Below are 21,723 nucleotides of genomic sequence, written 5' to 3'. Positions count from 1 at the left end.
TGCCATTGGTCAGAGAGTACTCCCTCTGCGCATTCAGCTGTATGCATGGTTTGTGTATGTGGGGTTTTTCTGGCTCTGCAGTGGACCTGCATATATTTGGGTTGGAGCCTCCTGCTTTCATTATGCATGCACTAACGTTTGAAATGGGAAACTGTGTAACAGTGGATGGTACATGGCTAATACAATGTGGGTCCCATCAAGCAAAACACTGCTCACCATTCAGTGATAGGAACATAGCAAGTTGCCTCCTACTGAGTCAAACCATTTGTCCATCTAGCTTAGTGCAGTGCCAGATAGGCAGAGCATTTAGGGGCCCGCATGACAACAGACCAAAATAATACCAATTTGATATTGAAATTGGTTTATTAAAATTGTTGCTTGGTAAAACAAAAAATGCATTAGGAGATAATTTGCAAGCCCCCCACCCGAGATTTCGACAGCTGAGGAGCCTCCACATTTAATCTGCACTGAGATGCTACATATGCAGGAGATGCAGATGCTCTGTTACTGAGCTATGGTGCTTCCTCAAGTAATGTGGACTTCTGAGTGCTTAAATCCCCTTTCTGCAGCCCCACACAGGCAGCCAATATAGCCTTTCTGAACTGTCAAGCATGTCTATTGAACTTCACTCAGCTCGAAAGGTCACAGGTTATGTATGCCTGGGTCAAACCAAAGGTAATATTTATCCAGATGTTGTTTGCTAACTAACGATTACCAGAACTGTTCTTGCAAAACCGATGGTTGTGTGAAGAAACTGAGGGCAGCCTTTGTGAAAAACAAAGGGGAAACCCTGTAGGACTGCAGAAATGTTTCCTAACTTCAGAACTGTTCTCTAGCATGAGATGTAGCAGAAGGGTCCACTAACTCTGCCTGACACTCTTGTAAATACTGGGGGACATGAAAAATATACAGCTGTCTTAGAAAGTAGCTTGAAATATGCTCTTGCTGGTGTCCAAAGAGCATGCTTTTAAACAGGCCCAGCTCCAGATTTTGCAGGGCCCCAGGGACGATTGCTCTCAGCTTCCCCACCAATGTTCAGCAGCCTTCTCAGTACTTGCTACCGGTTACCACCACCCCTGCAACAGCAGTGCTGATGCACCTGCAATCTTGCCCTCACACACTTGCTGGCTTATCTGGTAGTAGTGGAGATTGTGTCAGGTAAGCCCACTCAGAAGTAATCATGAAGGATGGGGGTGCATGCCTGTCAACAGCCAGCCAGGCTGTGCACTGCCCAAAAGGTCATAGAGGTCCCTCCCCAGGCTGACCTAGCCACACCACCATTCAGGTCCTCAAATGCTTTCAGAAGCAGATGGTGTTGCCACTTTTGAATGTGAGCCAAGTTCAGCTCCCATCTACCCTACTCTACCCTCATTTGGGTAGTGGTGGTATCACTCGCACTGTGCTATCCCACCCATGCTTCCCCCCCAAAAAACCACACACCCTGATATCAGCACCAAAGCAGTGACTTTCTCCCCCACATGGTTACTCAGTGGTGCTGTAGGGGGCTAGAAGCTGGGCAGGACCAACAAATTCACTGGTAGTGTAACTATTTCTCCGACTTTGATGCCGACTGCAGTCCTGGGCAAAGGTTTTTATCCCTGGGGAGTGGACCTGAGTGAAGACTCCATGAGTGTAACCCTCTATGGCCACACTCTCAAGCCAACCCATGATTGGTCCAAAATTGCAGACAAGCACATTTGAATTTTGCGGCCTGGGGGGAGAGGCTGTAGCACCTCCCGACAGCCGCTGCAGCCAGAGACCAAGTCGTGGAAATGAGGATGGAGGCAGGGTTGGCACGGGGCCACAATCTTCATGTCACCTGGAAGGGGTGAGTGGACTTTATGTTTCTATGAAACTTGAAGCAGAAAATGGCGGGTTGTCTGTATGTGCTCCACAGATGACTGGGGTAGAGACTCCCACTTGAATGAGCAACTTTGAAATGGTTGACTTTTATTCTTAAACTAGTGATGTGATCCGGATTTCCAGAGATGTATCTGATGAAGAAAAAACAGCTGTTGGCAGAAGAAAAATCAAAGTGCACAATTCTTTTCTGAAGCTTGGGGTCAACACCGCCATGGTAAAGTTTCATGGTCTATATTGCAATATGCTTAAGGGATGCGGCGGTGCTCGCACTTTGGGTAATAGCAACACAATCTCTGGCAGTGGTGTACATAAAGCCCTGATATTTTGGGGAAAGGGGGCAGCCTGTCATTGGCTGAGCTGCTCAGGTGCTCTAAATGGACAAAGCAGGCAAATGACCAAGGCAAAGGTGCTTGAAAAAATGAATAGACAAAAGGCAAAGTGAGTGGGTGGGTGGCTAAAACATGGGAGGCTGGGAGAGAAGATGGCGGGAAGCAGAATTCGGAGAGGAAATTAGGGATACAGTAAAGTTGAGTTACGGAAGCTTAAATTGCAATAACTAACAGCAATTGATTTCCCATTGTTCTTGCAACAGCTACAAATTCAATCAATATTTCATGAAGGAAGAGAATATACTGTTCCCTGCAGAACTTAACTTTACCAGTAGCAGATAGCAGGTTGGGATGGCAGCAGTCTCCTGACTCCCTGTTGATCAAATTGCTTTTGCTTACAGGTGGCTAGAGAGGGGTGGATCTTGCAGCCAGCTTGCCCCTCCCACTCTACCTCCTGTTAAACAGCAGGTTAGGAAAGCATCAATATAGTACCATGTCTTCTGCTACCATGCACCATCTGTTTCTAGCTTCACCGCTTGTTGTTACGTTGTAAAAAGTATTTGTGATTACATATTTCAAAATATGACAGTTATTTGTCTTTCCCCGTTTCCCTAGAATTCTGTTCCTAATGTTGCCCTGTTAGGATCTGGTGGAGGGTTGCGGGCCATGATTGCACTTCAAGGGGTTCTGGGAGAACTTCAGAAAGAGGATTTGTTGGGTGCTGTGATGTATCTCTGTGGAGTATCAGGTTCTACCTGGTAAGTGGACATAAGCCATATTCAATGATGACTGGCATAACCATTTGAAGAAGCAAGAACCTAGGTTGTCTCTAATGGCTAAAGGATTTGATAAAGAAAGCTCTGTCCAACGTAGGAATATGCTAAATTGTATTATATTGATTCAGGCCTTTGGTGTATCCATCTCAGCATTATCTACAGTGATTGGCAATGTTCCTCCAGGAAAAGTCTTTCTTCAAAGCTTTGTTCACGATGCTTTGCCTTTTCTCCAAGGTGTATGTCATTCATCTATGAACATGAGGAATGGCTGGGAAAGCTTCCTATTTTGGAAGCAAAGATGTGTGACAATCTTGTAAATCAATCGTGGGATCCCAGCAAATCCCTGGATGCCCTTGTAGAACCAAGTAAAGAGAAGACATACTCCTTAACCGATTTCTGGGGCAGTGTCGTTCTCTATGCAATGTTGCATGAGGCAAGTATACTACCTCCTTTCCACAGATACTTTGTGGTTGCACAGAATTGTTTTTTCCCGGGGGGGGGGTGGAGACTTGAAAAGCATTGTATATGCTTTTTTAAAAAACATACACACCTATGCCACAATCCAACTCTTTTTGTACATCCCATGTTCCTTCTTCCCCACCAAGAAACCACAATTGCAACACAACCACTTCCAGATCACATAGTAAACTGATTTAGAGGCTGCAGGAAGATCCAGATGCAGTTATGGTGCAGCTTGTCAGCAAGGCACTGCCTACAGGAAGCCTTGTAGAGATTTTCCATCATTTCACCAAAAATGGCAAGCAACGTATATTTGTACTGTAATAATAATAATAATAATTTTTTATTTATACCCCGCCCTTACTGGTTCAAAAAAACGGGCTCAGGGAGGCTAACAACAAATTTAAAACACTTAATTGTAATACAACATAGAAGCAGCATAAAATACAGTATAGAAACTACGGTAGTCCAGAGCCTTTTGGTTCATCTTGGTACATAGCAGAAGTGATCAGTTTTGCTGTTCTAAATGTGACATACTCAGTAGGAATAGCAACTTATCTCAGGCTATAATCCTGCTAGCTCGCACCGACTGAGCATGTCAAGCTACACATGAGATAAAAAATGTATTTGCTTTCAAGATGTTATTTGTTTATTGTTAAATGCAAATAGCATCAGCTGGCAGGGCTTATAACTCACCAAAATCACAGCAGGTACAGAGGAGGAACTTAACACTTTCCTTCCTTGCTTGGAACTGGGAAAAATCCCTTCTCTGAAGCTGTTATTTGTATTGGGACGATATTCTCCCTCACTAATGATTCCCTTTCTCTACAGCTAGATTATGGCCATTTGTCCAAGGAAAGGATGGTCTCTTTTAATGGGGCAGTTCCTTACCCCATCTATGCAGCAGTGGATTCAAACAAATTAGATGACACCAGTAAAACCCATCCAGGTAAGAAACAAAACAAATGAGCAACTATATATGGCCATTTCTCGTGATGCTTTTGAAATCAATACAACTTAAAAGGGCTTGGATCTTATCCATATGTTTGTGGGTCTTCTCTGTGCTTGAAATCACTGTCCATTGGGTCTCCTTGGAGCCTGATTAACATAGCCTATAACCCAACTGTTATATTCTTCCAACAATAATCTCTATGTGTGCTAAACTTATCCAAGGAGCATGTGCAACTGTTATTGGAGACTGGCCTTGGATCAATGCAATTGACAGACAGTGGGCTGAACTAACATAAGAACATTAGATGAGTCCTTCTGCAACAGACCAAAGGACTACCTGGAACAGCATCCTGTTCTCACAGAGGCTGAACAGATGCCTCCAAGCAGGGCCATCTTACCCATAGGCACTAGGGGTGTGGGGCACCCAGGCGCCAGGCTCTCAGAAGCTCCAGGCCAAGAGTCCAGGGCCCGAGAGTTGAGTCTGGGAAAAGCCCGCCCATTGGTCGGGGTACCACGGCAGGCTCTTCTGCTGCGGGCAGCTCTGCACCACGTGTTCGGGGGTGACCGAGCCAGTGAGACACTGAGGTGGCCGGCTGGCTCTACCCTCCTGCACACCTGGGACTGGGCAAGCTGGGAGGGGGGACATTGGGTGGATCTTAGCACCCCGGCACCGCATATGCTTAAGACAGAATGCAGACAGAACATAGCCAGCCAATTAACTAAATAGAAATTTCTATAAACAATAGTTTGTGAGGCGTCAGAAAGAAACATGACAAATACAGAAGCTGATACAGCAAAAGAAGTCTATTTGTGTAAGCAATTGTTTCCCACACTTTCTGACACTGATTTTCATTTTTATTTTTTTAAGGTATCTGGTTTGAATTCACACCCCATGATGCTGGATTCTTTCACCCTGGTGCATTTGTTGACATGAGGCTGTTGGGCAGCACATTTGAGAATGGTGTGCTGAGAATACTGAAGAATGAAAAAAGCATTTCTTACTTGAGAGGTACTGCTGACTTGACAGGGGGAAGAGGCAGCAACACAACAGATTCATGCAGTATCCAAACATCAGACTAGTTCACATGCTCAGTGATTCCCCACTTTCCCGCACTGAACCGAGCATGTTCCCTCTGCTCGGTTTAGTGGCATACAATTATGATTAATGTATGCCACTAAACATAGTGCTGTCCTGCAAATTTCCTAGAAAATGTCATTTCCATTTCCTTCCTTCTCTTTCAGGCTTATGGGGAAGTTCATTTGCAGATCGCAAAGAAGACGTCAAGGAAATAGAAGGTTTTGTATGTTTAGCCTATTGGACCCAGCTAGGGAAAGTTCCTTCCCGGTATGCTTTCCAAAGGCACAGCCCATGTGTGCACACTTGGAAGTAGTTGCGTAGCTTATGTGGAGCCCTGAAGAAAACCCTCTGGCCTTCTATGCCCTTACAACACTAACATGCTACTGCGGCCAGACTGCCCTCACTTAATTTGCCAACACTTGACGACTTGTACTAGTACACAGCAACACTTTTTTGAGGGGAGTGGCTGGGTCCATGGTCCCCTGCTCCTCTGGGCCACTTCACCCTGACCACAGTTCTTCTCTCTGCCACAGGGATGGGAATCCTGTGGGCCCCAGCTAGCATAGCCAATGATTATGGATAATGGAAAATGCAGCCCAATTAACATCTGGAGGAACACAGATTCCCCATCTAATAGAATATTCCTATAGCTATGGAAATATAATGTACTTCTCACATTTTCAGATTATATCAAACACCTGGGAGAACAAGCTTCAGGTAAGTCCTTGACATTGCTTGAATTTTTTTGCCATCAGTCCGTCTCAGAAAGATACATCTGTTGATGCCTTCTTTATTCAGGAACTTTGCAAACCAATAATAATAATAATAATAATAATAATAATAATAATAATAATAATAATAATAATAATTTATTTATATCCCGCCCATCTGGCTGGGCCTCCCCAGCCACTCTGGGCGGCTTCCATAAAAACCAAAAATACAGTAAAATATCACACATTAAAAACTTCCCTGAACAGGGCTGCCTTAAGATGTCTTCTGAATGTCAGGTAGTTGTTTATCGCTTTGACATCTGCTGGAAGGGCGTTCCACAGGGTGGGCGCCACTACCGAGAAGGCCCTCTGCCTGGTTCTCTGTAGCTTTGCTTCTCGCAATGAGGGAACCGCCAGAAGGCCCTCGGCGCTGGACCTCAGCGTCCGGGCAGAATGATGGGGGTGGAGACGCTCCTTCAGGTATACTGGACCGAGGCCGTATATGCACATGTTTGCTCTACACAAAATGGAAAGTAGTTTCAGAAGAAAGGGTCAAAGGTAGGAAGGTCAGCCTGTGTGGAAGCAGCCTTAGCCACTATTTAAGTTAGGAAAACATTCTGTTATCAGGAAAGATTTGTTGGGCTGGAAGATAAGTATCGCTGTCTCCTGAAGTATTATGCAAAAGCAGGTTTGCATTTGACTTATGGCTGTGTTTCAGCAAGGGTTATCCAATAATATAGAAACCCTGACAAGTTCTGCATTTCCCATAGCTATCAAAGGTTTAGAGGAGGGTAGTTAGAAAAGGTTGCAGAAAGAAATGGATTTAAGGTGCATTTGCAGAACTTTTGGAATTAAGGTATTTTTATTGCTACGTTTCCTTCCCAAGGGAGAAATCTGCCAATGATGTCATGGCTCACATATCTTATAGGCAATACATTTATTCCAGCAGTGACATAAGGATGGGACATCTAGGAGCTGGGCTTCTTGACTAGAGCCAGCATGTGTGTGTGTGTGTGGGGGGGGGGATTTCAGGATGATCCAATAAACCAGGCATATCTCATTTAGCATGTTATTCTCTCTGTATTTTGAAGCCTGTCCTGCCCTGCCCATTTTTATCAGCACTGTCACATTCCCTACAATATGTTGCATCCTAACTTTTGGAATAATCCAACCACTGATTCCCTATTTGTAAGCTTTATTCCTTTCTTGTTGCTTGCATTTTTGGGCTCTTTTTGAAGCTTCCAGTTGTCACTGTATATATTGTCAGGCTGCTTCACATACAATAAAGCTCCTGATTCATGCCATGGAAGGGACGACACATGAACATCAGGACGAAAACATCACAAACATCATGGAACTTCTTAAAGGTAAGAGGAAGCTGAAGAATGACTGGTGTCTATTTTTCCTACACAGGTCTTCATGCTCCCAGCAACCCCTTCAAAGTGTATAGTGTGTGTGATTAGGGCTATGATTATGGCAGCAAATTGTACCCATGACTTAAATCAATGATGGAGAATTGAATCTTACCAACCAGCTAGATTCAGATCTCCTTCAACACTCAAGGGACACTTTGGCAGGTGGGCAGGGGCAACCACCTAACAATCACTTGGCAATGCCACAGTGTCAGGTGACACATTTTCCTCGGTCTGTGTAATTTAATTTCAAACCATCAGACAAAGAAAATGCTTCCCTGCAAGGTTTGCTGTAGGCACCAATTAGGTAGGGGGTTCTTGAGCAGCCAACCTTGCATTGCCACCCAGCTCAAGAGGGTATGTGTTGACAGGTGCTCTTGGGACCTGGGACCATTGTTCTGCCAAGTGCTGTCATCTATGTATGTGCGTGTGAGGCGGGGATTTAGAGGAGTCCCCTCCGTTCATCTTCATGGTAAGTTGCCAATAGAAAACACACATCAGGCCCATTGCTGGGTGGCATTGCCCATGTGAGAACACAGAGGGAGAAGTTGCCTGCAGGTAGCTGAGTCTTTAGTACATTTGATCACTGTATTACCAAAGTGGTGAAACTATGGTCCTCCAGATGTTGTTGGACCCTAGCTCCTCAAAGCCTCAGGCAGACTGGCCAGGGATCATAGGAGTAAGATTCCAACAATATTTGGAAGGCTGCTGACTCCCTACCCCTCCTCTATAGGTTTATTGATAAAGTTGAGAACTATTTGTACTATACATTGGAGCCAATTCCTAGGGACCAAGGGGGCTTCACCCCTCAATGAAATATTTGAGGGGGCCACCCTCCCCAAATTTGATGGACATTGCCATTCAAACCAATTGCCATTCATGTGATCAATTATGTGGGGTGGGGCTTACTTGGGCCCCCTCAATATTTTATTCAGGTTGGTACCCCTGATACCATACGACTGTCTTGTGCCTTCACTTCAGGTGGCAGTGCAATCCTTCCTATACTGAAATTCCTCCAAATATAATTGGAGAATGAGGCTGAAATCTCAACAATGTGAAATACAAGTGTCACAAAGGTTTTAGTTTTGTGAAACTTAATTTTAATCTGGTTAGACCAGATGGATATTCTTTTTCCTTATTCCAGTCTCATCTTACGTTCTTTGATAGATCAAGTAGGCAGCAACACCTACAACTTCCTCAGTTTATTGAAGGAGAAACACAACACTCTAGACAAGCCTGGAAGAGTAGCACAGTTTTTGACCCTGGCTGACATGTTTACTCAAGAATTTGCAGGTAAGTGTGGCTAGAGGAGGGAGAAAGGTTGTTTTCTGCTGCCCCAGAGAAGCGGACACGGAGCAATGGATCCAAACTACAAGAAAGAAGATTCCACCTAAACATTAGGAAGAACTTCCTGACAGTAAGAAGTGTTCGACAGGGGAATTTGCTGCCAAGGAGTGTGGTGGAGTCTCCTTCTTTGGAGGTCTTTAAGCAGAGGCTTGACAACCATATGTCAGGAGTGCTCTGATGGTGTTTCCTGCTTGGCAGGGGGTTGGACTCGATGGCCCTTGTGGTCTCTTCCAACTCTATGATTCTATGATTCTATGAATTTCAAAACTTCCAAAGAACTCTCTTATAGAGCAATCTTAGATATGCACATTTTTTATTCAAAAATAAGCCCCACTGTGTTCAATGGAGTTTGATCCTACATAAATGTGAAGGACTGGAACCCTAATCAACTTCTGCTCCATTTACAAGAAGCATATTGTAACCATCTTACAGTTTAGATGTCTTATAGTGCACCTGTTTTATTGCATTTTATCCTTTAGTCTCAATGCTATGATGCTTTGCTTTTGACAGCTAGGACATCTCCATTCACGCATCATGAAGAAACAAAGAGAAGTAAGTAATTCAAACATTTTATACATCATTTTCAACATTTTGCAAATTATTTGTATATCACAAAGATTTGTGATGAGAATCTGCAGATATGAAAATGAGATTATAAGGTATACAGATGGTTTTATATCCATTCACTTCTAATTTTATTAATATTTATTTATAAGGGCCTTTATAAGCCATCAACTCATTAAATTATTAACGCCATGTGCAATAAAAATAATCAAAATATCATTGAATGATCACACATTTATCAGTATGTATTATACACCATGGGATGCGGGTGGCGCTGTGGGTTAAACCACAGAGCCTAGGACTTGCCGATCAGAAGGTCGGCGGTTCAAATCCCTGTGACAGGGTGAGCTCCCATTGCTCGGTCCCTGCTCCTGCCAACCTAGCAGTTCGAAAGCACGTCAAAGTGCAAGTAGATAAATAGGTACTGCTCCAGCGGGAAGGTAAACAGCGTTTCCGTGTGCTGCTCTGGTTCACCAAAACCGGCTTGGTCATGCTGGCCACATGTCCCGGAAGCTGTACGCCGGCTCCCTCAACCAATAAAACGAGATGAGTGCCGCTACCCCAGAGTCGGTCACGACTGAACCTAATGGTCAGGGGTTCCTTTACTTTACCTATTATACACCATATTGGCTTCATAATAGGACTAGGTGTCACCCTTCCCATTTTTCACCCATAAAGCTGGACTACATGTGTCAGGGTTTCTGGGAGAGAGGAGGAGATGACAGAGGAGACGGAGAGCGAGTGGGAGGAGGGGCAGAAGGATGAGGAAGAAGATGACGGAATTCTGAGGGAATCCACGAGTCTGAGCAGCGAGTCAGAGGATTCTCAAAAGGGGGTTACCTTAATCAAGCAAAGGGGAGGAGAAGGGAGAAGCGGAGAGGAGCCCAGTGGAAGACAGAGGAAGCAAGAGACGTCTCAGCCGGAACGGAGTAAAGGGGGTGGAGTCGTCAGCCTCTCGGAGGGAGCAGGATTAGGAGAGAACAGAGAGAGGGGGTTGGAGCAGGGTGTTCAGCCGGAAAGGGTGGAGAGCAGAGCAGGGGGTGGTGTAGCGGTCGAAAGAAAGGTCAGCAGCAACGTACGCGCGCCAAGTTCAAACGTAGAGGCGCGCGGAAGTGGAGAGAGCTCAGGGGAGGAGCCCGGCCCTAAAGCCAGAAAGAGGGGGGAAGAGGCGGCAGAGGATTCAGCCTCAGGCGAGTCACGGAGAGAGGGAACCCAGGGGGGCAGGAAGACCCTGCGGAAAAGAAAGGAGAGGAAGAGGTGGTCTAGAGCCAGGCTATTAAGTTGGTGCGGAAGAGGGGAGGAGTCAGAGGGGACTTCAGCGGTCTAACGTGGCAGACGTACGGCCACAATGCTGAACTGTATGAGAAGCAGAAATCTTCAATAAACTTTTCCTGTAAATAAGCTGCAACGGAGTGAGGTCTCTTGTGAGCTGGGACCAGTCCTGGGTGGCCGTGACAGTAAGTCCCCTCTCTGAAAGCAAAAATTTTTTTTTGCGAAGCTCACGAACGGGAGCAGCCATGAGCGCTGAGGAGCAGCTGGTTGCATTGCGGAATCAGGTTACCGCTCTCACATCGGCAGTCATTGCTTCGCAGAAGAAGAATGACGACTTGGAGAAGACGTGCCAGGATTTGCAGGCAAGGTGGGAGCGCGCGGACAAGGCGGGGGCCCCAGGATCCAGAGCGGAGGGCATTGCGCTTGGACGGAGGGGGGGTGCCCTAGTTCCGCATTTTAATGGCAACTTGCAAGACTATCCCAATTTCAGAGCGGACGTTGTATATGCACTGCACTTACTCCGTCACGATTTTAAAGATGAGGAGGAGAGAGTGGGGTTCATTGTTTCGCACCTGCATGGGGAGGCCAGGGCTTGGCTACGCAATTTGTGGCGCGAAGATGGACCGGCCCGTCGCGATTCAACTGCGTTCATCAAAGCGATGGATTCTTGTTTTCAATCCTCTGTGGATGTGGACATTGCGCGCCGTCAAATGCACGGGCTGAGGCAGGGGAAAGCGACTGTGCGCCAATACCACTCTAAATTTTTTGCATTGCTCACCGCCTTAGATTGGCCAAAGGACAGTAAACCGGTCAGAGATCTTTTTTGGGAGGGATTGAGCCCCCCCATCAAGGATGAGATCGCTAGGGGGGACAGACCCCAGACCCTAGAAGACGTGGTGCAACGGGCTTTAGCTCTTGGAATTCGACATGAGGGGCGTCCGTGGCACGAGGAGGACGGGCCCCAAGCGCGTGCGCAAGCAAGGACTCTCCCTTTTGTGCACAGGGACTTCAGCCGTGCGCACCCCTCGCCAATGGGGAAGGACAGAGAGGAGCCAATGGAGATTGGTGGTGCTAGGGCTCAGAAGCCATCCCAGAGCCCTGTCCCTGGTGCAGCCAAAGCGAAGCCTCCTAGAGGAACCAGGAAGTGTTACATCTGTGACAGTGCGCACCATATGGCGAAAGAGTGCCCCCAGAGGCTCCAGAAGCACACTGCAGCGCTGGCAACTGTAACAGCAGAGGTGCAACCAGGGGAGCAGCTTCAGGGAAACGACAGTGCCTGGCTGGAAGCAGAGCTACTGGGGCTCAGCCAGGCGGATCTGTAGACAAGCCCCCAGCATCACTGCAGAGCGTGGACCCTTTGCCTCCCAAACCGGCAGTCCTGCTCACAGCAACACTCCAGTTGCCTGATGGGAGACTCCTCGAGGTTCCAATAACGATCGATTCGGGAAGCAACGCCGACTTCATGGGACTGCAGTTCGTTAAGCAGCACAACATGGCGCTCCTGCCTGCAACGACGCCTCTGAACGTGGTCACGGTGGACGGCAGGAAGTTGCTGGGGGGGCAAGTGGTGCAGCAAACCCCTCCCATGATGATGCAGATTGGCAACCATCGAGAGCTTATTAGTTTCAATGTCACCCACTTATCGGACACACCCATCGTGTTAGGCATGAGTTGGCTGGAGAGGCACAGTCCCGCGGTTGCGTGGTACCAGAGGCAGATCAACTTTTGTTCATCGTATTGTGCTCAGCATTGCTTTCAGACCGATCAGGGAGGAGAAGCTGAGCAGCCATTGCATCTGGGTATGGTGCAAACAGTGCCTCACAAGTACCAGGAATTCTTGGAGGTTTTCTGTGAGAAGGAAGCTGACAAGTTGCCGCCTCATAGACCTTACGACTGCGCGATTGATTTAGTGCCAGGGGCGCAATTGCCTGCTGCCAAGCTGTACTCCATGTCGGAGGACGAAATGCAAGAGCTTCGGGAGTTCATAGACCATAACCTCAAGCGAGGTTTCATCCAGGAATCTAAAGCAGCGGGAGGCAGCCCTGTTTTCTTTGTGAAGAAGAAGGACACGCCCCAAAAAAGGCTTATAGTGGATTACAGGTTCATCAACAGCTTGACTAAGCCCAAAGCTTTCCCCATGCCCAAGATTGACGACCTTTTAGCGACCGTCAGGAGGGGCAAGATTTTCACCAAGCTGGACCTACGTGGAGCTTACAATCTCATCCGCATCCGGAAAGGAGATGAGTGGAAGACCGCCATGTTCACCCCTCTGGGCACATACGAATACAGAGTCATGCCTTTCGGCCTCCAAAATGGCAGCCACGTTTTTCAAGCATTTATGCACCACGTGCTAGCAGGTCTCCTCTACAAGAAGTGTGTCTGCTTTCTCGACGATATCCTGATTTTCTCGGAATCGCCGGAGGATCACGATAAGGACGTGAGGGAGGTCCTGCAGAGGCTGAAGGAACACAGGCTGTACGCCAAGTTGGAAAAGTGCCAGTTTGATGTCAGAGAGGTTGATTTCCTTGGCTACAAGTTGTCCGACGAGGGACTGGCCATGGACAGGGCTAAGGTTCAAGCGCTGTTGGACTGGAAAAGCCCTCGAAATCGGAAAGAGGTCCAGAGGTTCATCGGCTTTGCCAATTTTTACCGCAAGTTTATTAAAGGTTTTGCGAACGCGACGGCGGCGATCACTGACACCCTCAGTTCCAAGAAGAAGAAGTTCGTCTGGACCGAACAAGCGGAGCGGTCCTTCCGGACGCTTAAAGGTCTTTTCGCCTCCGAAGAGCAGCTGCTCCACGTGAATCCCGGCAGACCCATGCGGGTAGAGACCGATGCGTCAGATAGAGCGGTTGGGGCCGTTCTTTTGCAAGAGGATTCACAAGGCAACTGGCGACCGGGTGCGTTCTACTCCCGGAAGCTCAGCAAGGCGGAGCGCAATTATACCATATGGGACAGGGAGTTGTTGGCCATTCATGCAGCTTTCAAAGCGTGGCGACACTTCTTAATAGGAGCCAAGCACACGGTGCAGGTCCGCACGGATCACAAGAACTTAGAGTATTGGCGGACGGCTAAGTTGCAGACCCAGCGACACATGCGCTGGGCGGAGTTCTTTGCGGACTTCGACTTCGAAATAGAATACATCCCAGGAGACTCCAATGTTATTGCAGACGCGCTGTCCCGAAAGCCGCAATACTTGGAGGGAGCAGCTCCAATCGCAGCAAAGCACATTTTCGCACCGCAGGCGTGGACGTGCGCTACCATCGCAGTCGACCTGGACGCGGTGCGACGCGCGTTGCAAAGGGATCAGTTTGCACAGTCTAAGATGGAGGAGCTACGCGGAGGGTCGCGACACAACGATGAGTTTCAATTACAAGATGGACTTTTGACTCGTAAGGGTGCCCTTTACGTGCCCACCGACGATCTTCGAGCCAAGGTTCTGCAACAGTTGCATGACGCCCCTAGTGCAGGCCATTTCGGCAAAGAGAAGACGATGGAGTTGGTGGCTAGAGACTTTTGGTGGCCCCAGATGAGAGGAGAGGTGGCGGACTACGTCGCCAGGTGTGATATCTGCCAGAGGTCCAAACCAGTGCACCAGAAGCAGGCGGGATTGCTAGAACCGCTGGAGACACCGCAGCAACCATGGGAGAGGGTAGCGTTGGACTTTGTTACAGACCTGCCCAGCTCCAGAGGTAAGACGGCGGTGTTAGTGGTGGTGGACTTGTTCACCAAGATGGCGCACTTCATCCCTTGTGCCAAGGTGGCGACGGCAGAACAGACCGCAAAGCTCTTCATCGATCACGTCTTCGGAGTGCATGGACTTCCGCAGTCCGTCTTGTCCGACAGGGGGCGCCAGTTTGTTTCCACTTTCTGGCGAAAGCTTCTGGGCATCTTGCACGTCAAAATCAACCTGACATCGGCGAGGCATCCACAAACCAACGGTCAAGCGGAGAGGGTCAACGCGATCATGCAGCAGTACCTGCGGTGCTACGCCAACCAGCGACCTGCGGCGTGGGTGGACTATCTGCCGATGGCTGAATTCGCCTACAACAACACGAAACACGCTTCCACCGGGGTGACGCCTTTCTTCGCGAACAATGGCCGTCATCCCAGAACCTTCCCGAGATTTGCGGCACCAGGAGGGGGGGGGCCTCAAGATGCCGACCAGTTTGCAGCGGAGTTGCAAGAGGTGCACGAGGAGCTGCGGAGACATTTGGAGCTGGCAAAACAGGCGTATAAGGTGCAGGCCGATAAGCACAGGAGGGCGGGAGAGGACATCCAGGTTGGGGACTGGGTGTGGTTAGCAGCCCACGCGATGCCGGCCAGGTCATTGGCCAAGAAGAAGTTAGGACACAGGCAGCTAGGGCCATATCAAGTTGAGGCTAAGATCAATCCGGTGGCTTTTCGTCTAGCCCTTCCGGAAGGTTCCAGGGTGCACCCGGTCTTTCATAGGTCGGTGCTCACTCCCTACAAAACCCCACACAGGTTTCAAGAGTCAGGAGCACCCCCAGAGCCACGTAGGAGGGCGCCTGAGAGGGGGGAATCGCCAAGACCAGGACCTCTTAACGAGGTCACAGAGATACTGGACTCGAGATGGGGGGAGGAGGGAGTTGAATATTTTCTCGCCAGGGAGGGCACACCAGCCGCTGCTAATAGTTGGGTGCCAGGCTACGAGTTAGACGAACCCCTTTTGAAAGAAGAGTTCCATGCACTTTTCCCACATAGACCCATGCCAGCTGAGTACTTTGATGACTGGCTTTTCACACCCACATTGTCAGATAGCACGTTCAGGGGTTTCTCTTCCCCCGAGGAAAGAACACCAGAATCAAGCCCGCCCAGGGGATCGTGCTCGGGGGTGGACACGGAAACCCCTTATTGGTGGGAGGAGCAGCCAGAGGAGGAATGGCGTAAGAGGTGGCTGATAGGTCCTTGGCGGGCAGCACCGGAGGAAGTAGCGATGGAAGCAGAGACTGAGAAGCATTTGGGGGAAGAACCCGACTTCGAATACACTTACACAGAACTGCCAGCAGAGAACATTGACGTAGACGACCTGTATCCTGAGCCTACTCCCGAAGAGCCGCAGTTTCCACAACCGGTCCCCGGCGAGCGGGAGGGGGGAAGGGGGGGCTTCGAGGGGGGGATGGATGTCAGGGTTTCTGGGAGAGAGGAGGAGATGACAGAGGAGACGGAGAGCGAGTGGGAGGAGGGGCAGAAGGATGAGGAAGAAGATGACGGAATTCTGAGGGAATCCACGAGTCTGAGCAGCGAGTCAGAGGATTCTCAAAAGGGGGTTACCTTAATCAAGCAAAGGGGAGGAGAAGGGAGAAGCGGAGAGGAGCCCAGTGGAAGACAGAGGAAGCAAGAGACGTCTCAGCCGGAACGGAGTAAAGGGGGTGGAGTCGTCAGCCTCTCGGAGGGAGCAGGATTAGGAGAGAACAGAGAGAGGGGGTTGGAGCAGGGTGTTCAGCCGGAAAGGGTGGAGAGCAGAGCAGGGGGTGGTGTAGCGGTCGAAAGAAAGGTCAGCAGCAACGTACGCGCGCCAAGTTCAAACGTAGAGGCGCGCGGAAGTGGAGAGAGCTCAGGGGAGGAGCCCGGCCCTAAAGCCAGAAAGAGGGGGGAAGAGGCGGCAGAGGATTCAGCCTCAGGCGAGTCACGGAGAGAGGGAACCCAGGGGGGCAGGAAGACCCTGCGGAAAAGAAAGGAGAGGAAGAGGTGGTCTAGAGCCAGGCTATTAAGTTGGTGCGGAAGAGGGGAGGAGTCAGAGGGGACTTCAGCGGTCTAACGTGGCAGACGTACGGCCACAATGCTGAACTGTATGAGAAGCAGAAATCTTCAATAAACTTTTCCTGTAAATAAGCTGCAACGGAGTGAGGTCTCTTGTGAGCTGGGACCAGTCCTGGGTGGCCGTGACAACATGATACACTTACCACAGGGATCAGCAGTCCCACAACCTCCTACAACTGGTGTAGTGTTTTGGGACCGTTAGGTGAACGAATCATGATAAATGTAAGGCTTGGGTCTCTCCCACACACGCGAGATGACTCCGGCAGTTAATTATTCAGATTTATTAGGCAATTTAAAAAGCCCTTGTTGGAGCTCCGCTACTCTCCGTCATCCTCAGATAGCACAGCTGCTGGAACTGAGCTCCGCCCCCTTCCCCCCCAACAGGAAAACCCCCACCTTCACTTCCTGTCCTTTTCACGCTTCTTGGCCAGTCTCGTGATCCTACAAGATTTTGGAGATGGCAATCCCTGTATTTTTGTGTCTGTCTCACTGTCTGAGCCTATACGTTGCATTCTTTCACTCTGGCTCTCTCTTTCGTTTTTCCTGTGTCCAGGGATTAATTCATGGCTGCTCCCTGCTTCTTCTCCCTCCCCTCTGCCTTCTACTCTTATCTGTTCTCTCTCTATGCCTGCATTTTCATTTTCTGTCAGTGAAGGAATGTAGCTGACAATACACTGAGATCCCTACCCCTTCTGGCAGAGTTCAGAGGAAGTTACATGATGACCAATGTGTGTGTAGTCCTAAGCAATAAGGCTGGAGAAGGAAGCAAGGACCCATCCCTAGGACACTGATATGCATTTAATATGTAGCTAAGCTTCAGTTACCACCTTCTATACAACTGGTAGCCTTCTATACCACTGGGATAATGTAACAGGGATGAGCTGTACCACATGCTGTGTGAAGCAGCCACCATATAGGTTGCCTATATGCTATGCCTTTAAAGCACACTTGAAACACTTTTTTCAAAAGAATTCTGAGCACTGTAGTTCGTGAAGGGCTTATGGGAATTTAAATTCTCTAAGGGGGTAAATTACAAATTCCTTGAAGGTGGGGGACATGCTTTCAATGTGTTTTAAAAGCAGTAGTAGTAGTAGTAGTAACAACAACAACAACAATAATAATAATATAATTCTCAGTAGTAGTAATAATAATAATAATAATAATAATAATAATACCCAGACATTGTGTTCATTTCTAATCTAGTTTTTATTTTGCAGGTATATGGGATACATTGAGAATACTGTCAAAAACTGTTTATTGCCTCTTCAAATGGAAATGGGGGACCATCTCCAACTATACTTTCAAATACTGTAAGGATAACCACACACACCATTAATTATTGTAATGATGGTGATGTTAGTATTTATTTGTTCATCACTTTCTACAAATATGTCTCAAAGCAACTTACAAAAATACATTTGGAGGGGAAGAACCAGAAACGCCCTTTGAATTTCTTGGAGGACAGAATAGAAAGAAATGGAAGGGGGGAACCAGCAAGCATTAGCCTGTCTGCTTAGCAGCCAAAAATAAATAAATAGCCACTACAAAATGGAAATAGGGCTGGCCAGGTCATTGGGGGAGGGCGAGGTTGTGTAGCCTTGGCCAGAATCTGTGCAAGAGGCTTTCACACACTGTGTCTAGTTTGCCCTGACACCTCTCCAGATGGCAGGGAATGCATGCATATGAAACAACTCCTGAAAACAAATTATCATGGTAATACTCGACTCTCTCCCCTTAGCCAGCCTTAATGACAAGAATCTCACAGGCAAGGAAGAACTTCGTTTGGCCGATGCTGGTATAGCCATGAATTCTGCTTATCCGCTTGTCCTCCGTCCTGAACGGGAAGTGAAACTCATTCTTTCCTTTGACTTCAGCAGCGGAAATCCTTTTGAGGTAGGTTTGTTGTGTTGGGTCATGCTGAGATTTCATTTCTTAATTGCCGTATCAGTGCTGGCAGCAAAGCTCACTGGGCTCAGGATTGGTGATAAGATGCAAAAAAAGTGAATACTGCACATTATATCTCAGCTGGATAATAATTCCTGATTTATTCAAACAATCCCTAACCTCTCTTTCTCCCATCCACGCTGCTCCATTTTTCTTCCTCCCTTCTTCAATTTAAATGAGGTGGTGATAAATACCCTTCTAGAAAACTTTTCAGGGGCCACATGCTTTACAACCACTACACTACACTTGCCAAAAGGCAAGTGAGCAGATTCAGTAGCAAAAGTGGAATGAGAAACATTAGTTTTGTCTTTGCATGGTAGGGTCCCCCCCATACATGCACACACACACACACACACACACACACACACATAAACACACACACACACACACTCCTTCTCCAGCCTCCATCTAGTCAAGCCAGAAGCATTGTCAGAGTTTAAGGAAGCATTCTTGCCAGACAAAAAAAGAACATGCAAAAGGGGTGGATTTGCAAACAGAAATCTTAAATGCTGCCTTTGTCCCTGCTTTAAGTCACTGTTAGTTGGCTAGTACAGCAGGTATAGTGGTGTTCCGGGCATGGAAAGAAAAAACAAAGTGTAATAAGCCACACAGGTGACTCAAGGCTACTGGGCCTCTGATGGGTCACCATAATTTGAGTAAGGGTGCTTTAGTCTACACAACAGACAACTGCTGTGCCTGGATATTGCTGGTATGTCCGCTCACCTTTTCTGGTGGGTGGCGTTGCGGCCAGGCATCTGGGCCCCTGCATTGATCAAGGTTGCTATACCTACTTCTTTTTAAGTGGAAAGATCAGAAGTCTTTTCTGTGTAGAGGTGATATCTCTCTGCAGAGCCAAATCATCCATGGTGCCCCAGTGGTGTAGCATGGGTTGCCAGCATCTGAGGTTGTGGGAGGGAAATGGATGGAGCACACATATGCATCCAACTGCCTACTGGCATGAACATCACCAACGAGATTGCAGCAGCAGAGAAAAGAAGAGTCGTTCCATTGTTTGGAGAGGCCACTTCCTGGTTCACATGGAGAAGCCATTTTCAATGGAGCCCAGTGACAGAAGTATTGGGGCAGCACCATGTGTTGAAATTTTACACACCTAACCCTAACAATTTTTCTCCTGGGCAACTGCCAGTGGGGTGTCCTGCTCAGACAACAATTTCCACATTCCTTTCCTGCATTTTCTTCTCGTCATAGACTGTCAAAGAAGCAGTCCTGTACTGCAAGGAAAATCATCTTCCTTTTCCTGATATTGATGTCTCAGAGTTGGACAAGCGTAAAGACAGTCCCTATGACTGCTACGTTTTCCAAGGACATGATTCTCCAACTGTCATGCATTTCCCGCTCTTCAATACAGTGAACTGCAAAGGTATATTCTGTTTGGGGATTGCTTAGAAAGGGGCATGCATTTATTATTGTTTTTGATAATTTATTTATTGTCCGACCTTCACTCTAAGGTCCCAGGGCAGGTTACGGCATTAGAAAGATCATTACAGACAATTAAAAACAAATTTCATTGTTTAGTGTGAACTAATGATCTCCTTGGATCTGAATGATCCCTGGAAGATAAATCTGGCAACTCTGGCCAAATTGCTACCTTGCAAAATTGGCTCACCCAATAATTGTTATAATTGGTCGCCCTGGGAGGAAGATGCTGGACTAGATAGGCCTTTTGGTCTGATGCAGCAGGAATCTTATGTTCCTATAAAACCGAGGGGGGCAGATTGCATGTTCAAGTTCTACTGAAGTTTTACAATTTTTTTTGTTTTGTTTTTAAGATAGCTGGGATTAACATTGGAGTTCTCACTAGCTCCACAGTCAATAGCTCAGCCTATATAATATAAGCTGGACATGTTCCTGCCCCATCCGTTTATGTAATAGGTGCTTTGAAGAACATGTGTGGTTAAGTGTTATACAAAGTGTTTCCAAGTGAATAGCAAGGCACTTGCTTATGTACATCCTCTTTCTTTTAAAGATAAAGTAGCTGAATGGAGAGAACAATATTCCACCCTCAAAGTTTCTTACAAGGAGCAGGAGGTCAAAAACCTCCTAGAAGCAGCAAAAGCAAACGTGAGGAATAACAAAGGAAGAATCCTGCAGGCGATGAAAAGCATGCAGGCTCCTTAACAGCCTTTCATTCCAATTTTGAGTTTGGAGGTTCTGGTCAACATTTTCCTTTCGCCTCTTTTCTAAGTGGGAACTACTCAGCACTACATGATTCTTTGCAGCATGGTTCTAATGTCTCCACTAGAAAACAATATTTTCTAAATAAAATTTTTGCCCCCCCATAACTATTGTATTTTGCCATGCATGTTGCCTTTTCCTTCTCAGCTGCTTCACATTTAAAAACACATTCTTCTTTGTTTTATAAAGAGTATTCTTTTTCCCCACTTTTCTTAATCCTAACCTTTTCTTTGTAGAAAACATATTATTAAAAATAAAAGCTTTTCAACAGAATTGATGACAACAGGTCATCAAGGATACAGGGAACATAAATTACAAAAAGACATTATATACAAAAACTTTCCTGATGTTTTTAAAAGCATACAGAGAGTAGATTTTAAAAATGGACTTTAAAATTAAAAAGTAATATTTTGCTTTATGAAATTTAATACTTTTCACTCGGTTGTTATGGGAAGGAAAGTAGATATTATCTTGTTGAAGTATTTTTTCTGTTTTAAGCACTAATAAGAATTTGCTGATCAATTTCTTCATATTGCACCAGGTGAACAAAAGTTGTGTACCATATGCATAATAAACAGAAGGAATGAACAATCCTTGTTTATTGCAATTTTGTGTGTGCTCGTGATGAGACTAGTCAAAGTCTGTTTTGATTCAAAGTCTGATCCAAATCCACTTCATTGGTCTCCTAACTGGAATCTCCAAATGACCTATTTCTTGAATATTCATGTTTGCTTCCACAGAGCTTATACAGAAGTTTGATTATACCAAAATACAGAATTTTTCAATTTGAATTTTAAAACTCCAACTTTCAATAAGCAAATATCTATTGCTGTCTTGTTTCTCCCACCAGCAGTGGTATGTGAGGACAGTCACACAACTAATTTACCATCTCACACAATCAGTTCTGCCATTTGTATTGATGTAAACCTCAAGAATGTATTTTTTATAGATAACTATTTAGCTCTATCCCCAGTATATTTTATCTTATTGCAATGGCTAGTGGCTAATGCAAATAAAGTTTCTAATCCACACAATCTG

The 21,723-nt window shown here is 46.8% G+C and overlaps 2 protein-coding genes across 2 annotated transcripts in view; one reads left to right on the top strand and one right to left on the bottom strand.

The window, feature by feature from the left end:
• The window catches only part of LOC309354855 (olfactory receptor 5AP2-like), a gene marked incomplete at both ends in the record, with an annotated part of 215,639 nt that overhangs the window by 191,944 nt on the left and 1,972 nt on the right, over positions 1-21,723 (bottom strand). The window lies entirely within an intron of this gene.
• LOC309355453 (cytosolic phospholipase A2 gamma-like) lies at positions 479-21,496 on the top strand. Its single transcript, XM_081886338.1, has 15 exons — positions 479-675; positions 1,966-2,077; positions 2,808-2,950; positions 3,203-3,405; positions 4,263-4,376; positions 5,247-5,387; positions 5,621-5,674; positions 6,141-6,173; positions 7,405-7,533; positions 8,746-8,871; positions 9,436-9,477; positions 17,763-17,855; positions 18,284-18,438; positions 19,699-19,870; positions 20,477-21,496. The coding sequence occupies exons 1-15, from the start codon at positions 656-658 to the stop codon at positions 20,626-20,628; spliced, it is 1,689 nt and encodes a 562-aa protein (XP_081742464.1). The 5' UTR covers positions 479-655; the 3' UTR covers positions 20,629-21,496.

Source organism: Podarcis melisellensis (assembly GCF_964234715.1).
Source record: "Podarcis melisellensis genome assembly, chromosome: 13".
In the NCBI taxonomy this organism is placed as follows: Eukaryota; Metazoa; Chordata; class Lepidosauria; order Squamata; family Lacertidae; genus Podarcis; species Podarcis melisellensis.
This window is presented reverse-complemented; position numbering and strand designations above follow the sequence as displayed.

Bases quoted from the DNA above. Each gene is read 5' to 3' on its own strand.
- LOC309355453 (XM_081886338.1), top strand. From the start codon at position 656: ATGCCTGGGTCAAACCAAAG. The intron at 2,951-3,202 runs GTAAGTGGACAT...CTTTTCTCCAAG, and splicing joins GGAGTATCAGGTTCTACCTG to GTGTATGTCATTCATCTATG. The intron at 19,871-20,476 runs GTATATTCTGTT...TTTCTTTTAAAG, and splicing joins CAATACAGTGAACTGCAAAG to ATAAAGTAGCTGAATGGAGA.